Source organism: Carassius carassius, chromosome 36 (assembly GCF_963082965.1).
Source record: "Carassius carassius chromosome 36, fCarCar2.1, whole genome shotgun sequence".
Taxonomy (NCBI): Eukaryota; Metazoa; Chordata; class Actinopteri; order Cypriniformes; family Cyprinidae; genus Carassius; species Carassius carassius.
Genome location: NC_081790.1, coordinates 17,035,059 through 17,042,739, shown reverse-complemented (window position 1 = coordinate 17,042,739; position 7,681 = coordinate 17,035,059). Strand labels below are relative to the sequence as shown.

The 7,681-nt window shown below is 35.7% G+C and overlaps 1 protein-coding gene across 1 annotated transcript; it reads right to left on the bottom strand.

Moving 5' to 3' along the window:
• Positions 1-4,125: 4,125 nt before the first annotated feature.
• Positions 4,126-7,312, bottom strand: LOC132116586 (proheparin-binding EGF-like growth factor). Its single transcript, XM_059525456.1, has 6 exons — positions 7,274-7,312; positions 6,154-6,346; positions 5,753-5,903; positions 4,572-4,745; positions 4,428-4,484; positions 4,126-4,345 (listed from the first exon to the last, which is right to left on the bottom strand). The coding sequence occupies exons 1-6, from the start codon at positions 7,310-7,312 to the stop codon at positions 4,288-4,290; spliced, it is 672 nt and encodes a 223-aa protein (XP_059381439.1). The 3' UTR covers positions 4,126-4,287.
• Between the last annotated feature and the right edge of the window lie 369 nt (positions 7,313-7,681).

Below are 7,681 nucleotides of genomic sequence, written 5' to 3'. Positions count from 1 at the left end.
ATCTATTGTCATTAGCCTCCTTATAAATACCAGTCTTTCCCTGTTGTTTGTATGGAGTCCTTACCCTTCGTGTTACCAGCTTCTCGCTTCCCAAGATACTTCCCTCCTCATATTCTGAGTTCCCATTCCTATTCCTTTCTTTGTTTGTTTTTGTTTGGACTGCATTTGTGGTTTTGACCCTGGCATGTCTGACAACGAATTTGGATTATCCCAAATAAAACATACCTGCGATTTGGATCTCTCGTCTCCCTGTGTTTCACTGGTCGCGAATCGTCACAGAGACATGTAAAAGACGTCAGTGGACGTCTATTCACAACCTCTTTAAAACCTCTTAAAAACTACTTGGTGCACTTAAATTAATTAGTGCAGTATTAATCAAGGTGTAAGCACAGCTTTTGCATATTCCACAAGGATTTCATAGAGGATCACGATGGACGTGTAATGCACCTGTAAAAGACGTCACATAGTGACGTCCTCTCACAACCGATTCACAACACGGGTAAATATTGAACTACACGTAGCTAAAAGTCAAAGAAACAATTATACATGAAACCCCATAGAACTATAGACATGTACAAACGTATCTGAATGCATTTTTAGTAAATGTTCTATGTTACACATTTCTACCGATTTATGCCGTCCTACCGCGAATATTTTTGGCCGGCCACAAGAAAGTCGCCGTCGGACCAATGTTTGCTGGGCAGCTACTAGAAGATTACATCTGTCAGACAGGTCGCTGACGTCATCAAGCTTAGGCTGTGTCCAAATTCAGGGTCTGCATCCTTCGGAGTACTCATTTGAAGGATGTTACGTCACAGCGCCGCGACGAAGGCTGTCCAAATTCGTAGGATCCTTCAAATGCGGCACACAAATACGTCCTCCTTTTCCCCGAATTGGAAGGATGGATGTGGTGGATCCTTTCCCGTCCTACCTATCCCATAATTCTTTTCGGCAGTGCGTAATGGCGGACGAAGCGAGCGGTAGCGGAGTGGGAGAGGAGTACCTTTTTTAAAAACTGGCTTTTCAAAAAAATATTTTTTTTCAGTGGTTGTCTAGTTAGGCATTTTGTTTTAAAACATAAATGAAAATAGGCTATAATGGCTTACCTGGATATGACTGTCTTGTAGTCTGATATAAAAAACCTCTCCGACAACGAGCAAAGAAAGTATTTGATTTATTTAATTGCTTTATTCCTTCAAAAAGATTTAAAATGAGGAGAATAACTTTGTTTGTCCATTTTCCCGCTTCTTGCTTAGCGCTGTCACGGTTGCTAGGCGACAGGATATGAGCAACGGGTAAGGGAGGGAACTGAAAGAAGGGTAGGCTGTCCAAATTCACAATCACCGACTTCCAGGTTTCGCGGTCGTCGGAGGACCCCTCCTCCTTCAACCGGGTAGGAAGGATCCTAAGGAGGATGCAGACCCTGAATTTGGACACAGCCTTAGTTTGAGTCTGCGAGTCAGAAACGGAAGTGCTAAAAATCGCTAAAAATGGGCTTCACTTGTCTCAAATGAGTTCCAATGGGGTCGCTGTGTCCATTTCTTTTACTGTCTATGTGTTAAATAGAGAGAGAGAGAGAGAGAGAGAGAGAGAGAGAGAGAGAGAGAGAGAGAGAGAGAGAGAGAGAGAGAGAGAAACTAGTCTAGGGCTATTCTTAAACTTGGAGCTATATTGAAGTACAAATCCAAACACCAGAAACTGTGAATGAAATGTCAGGAATAGTATGCATTTTATTTATTCACATGCTGTATGGTTGAAATAATATTTTAGTTCACTTTAAGTTCCGTTGTTTTAAAAAAAAATGCTTTATTGGCCAATGTTTCATAAACCTTCAGTTGTTATCCTTTAAAATCCATGCCATTAGTGATTTCACAGTATTTTCACCTCCTAAATAACTAACCTTTAAAGTCACAATTCTATAATGGTCAAAATTACTCAGGCCAATGGTATTTTTTAATGAAATTATTTTATTGTTTTTTATTTTATTTTTTTGAATAATTTTAGCCTATATAAATAGGTAAAGTTTATGTACAAATATTCAGATCGTCCCTTATTTTTTCCCTTATTTTCTTAAAGAATAAACACGTATTTTCTACAAGAATAAACATGATAACGTATTATTAATTAATAAAAATAATTTAAGCAATTAAAACCTTTTTTTTAAACTTGAATTTAAATAGGCTACTATTAAACTAACTTTAAATTCTCAAGGAGTTTATAAGTAAAAAATGGTAAAATGTCACAGTGCATGTTAAATAGCCTAAATGAACTTGTGTTAACAATATAATTAGAACTAACAATATAATTCGATTTTTTTAAATGAACAATTCCTGTATAAAATGGGACAGCAACCTTTATGTCAAACATTTTTAAATCGTCCACAGCTGAGCATCGCGGGAGGCTGATCTGCGTCAGAGCACGTGAAGTGAATGTGATGAACGAAGTCATTTTGAGATTCAATGAAAAAAAAAAAACCCTGGATAGCCTAGATTAGGCCCAGGCTCTGTTCTGAAGTATAAAATAATTATAATTACTGTTAACCCAGAGTAACAAATTTTAACGGATTAATAGCCTATTTTCATTTGCTGGTTGTTTTCTTTATTTTTTATTTTTTGAACACGCTAAAAAATAAATTAAGTTTGTCAGAGGAAAAAAATATATGAGTTGTGTATAGGTTTGATTTTAACGGATTAATCACCTATTTTCGTTTGCTGCATGTTTAAAAAATAAATCTGAGTTTGTGAGAGGAAAAAATATAAGTCAGGTATAAGTTGCATTATATTACATTTAGAAATAATAACGGCTAGCCTAACAATGTTATAATGTACAAACAGGATATTTTTAGTTCCCTTCACTTTACAACAAATCCTTTAAATTTAACTAATTTATTAGAACAAAACAAGAATTAGAAATATATAATTCTAATGGATAAATATAATTGCAGTATATAATAATATAGGCTTAGTAATAAAAAAACAAATAATAATAATAATTTAAAGCCAAGGTTGGGCTTTCTCATTCGGGAGAAATCCAAACATTCGTGATGTTGCCCATTTGAAGCTTAACTATTATTCATGAGGTAAATAGGCGTTTCAGTATCCATGGAAAAAAATCATAATTAACATTATGTCAAAGTGCTCACGCCGAATGTCTGGTGAACGCCTGCTGTTTCCAGTGAATATGCGCGATCAAACAGCTGGAACAAATAATACTTAATGTTTGGTCACACATAAGGCATAATTCAAAAATGCAAAGTGTTGGTAGTTTCAAAAATCAAGAATAATAACAGAGTTAATACTAATTATTGCTAAATGCTGGACTTTTCCCATTTCGCTCTGCATATGGAACCTGAAGATATTTTTTTAAACCAAGAATGAACCGAAATGAAGATGAAATGAAAACACACACACACACACACACACACACACACACACACACACACACACACACACACACACATATATATATATATATATATATATATATATATATATATATATATATATATATATATATATATATAATCAACATATCCCAATTTACTGCACTTTATTAAAAAAAATGACTTGATATTCTACCAGACCTGCATCTTTCCAGACTTACTAATATAAACACTGAAAACAAGATCACAGACACTTAGAAAGTCACAATGTTTGTTACACAATTGTTTAGTAAAGTGAAACAGTAATATCATTGAAATTAAAATTAGTAAATGAAATCATGTTATTTTATACTATACACATAGCACTTAAAATACTTTGATAAACATATTCCATTTTATTTCACTTAATTTAAGCTAAACTTTCTCAGTAAGACCCACAAAGCCCTGCATTTGACATTCCACCACAGTACGTGATTTAATTGATTGCATTTTTAGACCTCCGCAAATCTGTTTACTTCACAGTTTAGCGATAATATTATTAAAACTTTACTAAGGGGTCTTCAATATGTGACTGCAAAGTATTTCATGCAACGTCCGTCCTATTAGAACATTATTTGATTGGATCTATCAATAATAAACATCTAGACAAAATACCATTTACAAGACTTAGTACATTCATTACACTTGTTACAGATAAAAAAATAAAAAAAACCCTTATAAATAATTACAAGTATGTTCAACTTGATTAAAGTTGCCCTACATTCATCCGGTTCAGTCCTCTCTGTATGATCTCCACAATGAGAGATTGACAAGAACACTGTACGGAAGCAGCGTTCAAAACATCCTTCCTGCAGTGTAGACAGCCGCCAGGACTGCAGGACATCTGAAAGTAAGGATCTAGAAATCTAGCAATTGTGCCCCTGCTTTTCCTCAGTGCCATCTGTCCTTTTGGGTTCCTCCTTCCTTTAAAACAGTAATAAATATGATTTTACATTCATTTTAATATTTAACAAATAAAACCTGGCCATCTTTGGGAACCATTTACTTTTCTTCCCCTATCACTTCTGCACTTTCTACATCAGCGTCATCTTTTTTGTGGTACCTGTAAGAAAAACACGCTAAATAGAAGGAATTTACAATAACAGTTTAATGATTAAGAATAATATAATGGTGATTCATGGTAACTTACCTTAGTGCCAGCAGAATAGCGATAACTGTGAGACACGTGAGGGACAGGACCACTGCTATGACCGCTAGAGGTGTGATCTCGCTGTAACGCGGTTCCTTCTTACTAACAAGCATTAATAAATGGCATCTCTCTCCTGAGTATCCCACTTGACATCTGTAAGAAGCACCAGCCAAAATTTCAAAATTAGTTCAAGTGCACAACATGAGAATCATATCAAGAGACCAAATCAATTCATTTAGGCTAAACTCCTATTTGTTAAAAGCAATAATTTTCTGTATCTCTAACATACTTTTTTTTTTGTTGTTTTAATTTTTTGCTGTTCTGATCTGCTATTTAAACTGTATATTTTTAAAGTCTTGATATATATTGAAGGCCTTTATATTATTAACTGCTTGTTTTTCCCCACATTTGCATGCTTTGGCAAAGGTTTAGCCTAAAAAAAGATGCTAATTTGTTGAACAAAAACTGCATGAAACTCACCTACAAACAGGGGAGTCCAATTTCTCACTATAATGACACACTCCATTCAAGCAGAAATCTTTGTGTATCTCGCTGCAGGGCTTATTCTTTCTTCCCTCACCTTTTCCGTTTGTCATCTTCTTCTCAGTAGTGGGAATCGCTGACAGATTTCCTGTGAAATGCAACACTTAATTTGATTATTTCTAATAATATATTTATGGTAAATTGGTTAAATGCAAATTGTCATCCTACCAAGTGTGGAACATGGATTTTTAATATATTTTTTTATATAAAGTACATAAGTATATATTCTATTTATTATACAATATAATATTTTTGGAGTACTTGTGTAAAATGTAAATAAATGGCATCTCTCTCCTGAGTATCCCACTTGACATCTGTAAGAAGCACCAGCCAAAAGATCAAAATTAGTTCAAGTGCACAACATGAGAATCATATCAAGAGACCAAATCAATTCATTTCGGCTAAACTCCTATTTGTTAAAAGCAATAATTTTCTGTATCTCTAACATACTTTTTTTGTTGTTTTAATTTTTTGCTGTTCTGATCTGCTATTTAAACTGTATATTTTTAAAGTCTTGATATATTGAAGGCCTTTATATTATTAACTGCTTGTTTTTCCCCACATTTGCATGCTTTGGCAAAGGTTTAGCCTAAAACAAAAGATGCTAATTTGTTGAACAAAAACTGCATGAAACTCACCTACAAACAGGGGAGTCCAATTCCTCACTATAATGACACACTCCATTCAAGCAGAAATCTTTGTGTATCTCGCTGCAGGGCTTATTCTTTCTTCCCTCACCTTTTCCGTTTGTCATCTTCTTCTCAGTAGTGGGAATCGCTGACAGATTTCCTGTGAAATGCAACACTTAATTTGATTATTTCTAATAATATATTTATAGTAAATTGGTTAAATGCAAATTGTCATCCTACTAAGTGTGGAACATGGATTTTTAATATATTTTTTTATATAAAGTACATAAGTATATATTCTATTTATTATACAATATAATATTTTTGGAGTACTTGTGTAAAATGTGTGTTAATTCAGAAGACATCTGTATCAGCACTGGCTGACCACTTGAGAAATTATGCAAGTCTACCTCTTGGTTGGTTTGAGTCATAATCCACAGAGAGATCATAATCTTCATCATCATCATACTTTCCACACAAATTCGTCCCTCTGTCGACCTGGTGCCCTGCTGTGTTTGTTTTCTCTAGTGTGTGAAATAGGATGACCATTGTTGTTCTGTGTTTGGCACTCTCATACCGGTCCACAGAGGCGCCACTGCACACCTTGAGAAACACTGGAACACAACAAGACACTTTATAGATATATAAAACACATATTTGGTGTATCTTGCACACAGTCAATATGTAAAAGAAAAGAAAAAACCTGAGAGCTGACGCTGATTACAGATACGTGTCGCGTGCAGTGTAAAATGTTACATTAAACCACAAGACATAAAAGTAGTAATGTCAAAACTGGTTAGAGCAGCAACTTATTTTATATATATATATTATATATATATATATATTATGAAGAAGCCATTGTTTAAAACACTTACCGAGAAAATGGACGAGAAAGACCGCAATTCGTAACGTATTCATATTCCTTTTAGTATAATCCGAGATATTACAGGATCGGAATTTGATGCCTCCTAGTACCGTCCGCGATCTGGACGCAACGCGAGTGCTGGGGACTGTGTCAAATAGTGATGTGTCGTTCTTGAACGATTCGTTAATTTTGAACGAATCTTTAATGTGACTCGAGAAGAACGAGTCGTCTCGGGGAGTGATTCGTTCAGTCGCGCACGCGCAATATTCTATAGGTTCTGTTCCGCTAGTAGTAATTCACCTGTGTCAGTCAATGCTATGGCGAGTGGAATGTGACAGGATTACCTGCCGAAGTCGACAGTCGTGTACATTTACGTGTGAGAAGGCTACGTCGCCTCAACTGACGTAGCCTCAACTGACGCGTGATAAGTATGTCGCCTCAACTGACGCCGCCTCAACTGACGCGTGATAAGTATGTCGCCTCAACTGAATATATCCAAATTCACTTGGCAAGATGGCGGGCTGAACACATGCGCTCTCACTAAGCGGCTTAGTTTTTCTCCCGTTTTATTTTATGAAAATAGCTTGTTTCTCAATTACACCTACCCAGAGTATCTTTAATGTTTTGTGTTATTGTTGCTGACCTACAAAATGCGTAAATCTCACCAAACGACTCATCCCAAGATTGTTATTCCTCCGGATCATCGCGTGGCTCAAACCACGGCAGATTCAGAGATGGTAAACATGTAAACATGTCGAAAAAGCTAAAATCTCAAGAAGAGGACATCACCAATGCTACGCTGCTGCAAGCAATTACTTCCCTAACTGCTCCCTTCGATTCACAAGACGAAAAGTTAGAAGCATTGGTGAATCAAATGCGAAACAACAGCATCATGATTGCAGAGATGTCCAAAGCTGTCGAATTCAACTCGGCTGAAATTAAAGACTGTAAAGAAAAGTGCAAAGAGTTGAGCAAATCGGTCATGGGCTTAACCACCGCACACAACGACCTGGAAAACAGAACGTCTGATCTCGAACGATATAAGAGAAGATGGAATCTCCGGATTAACGGCA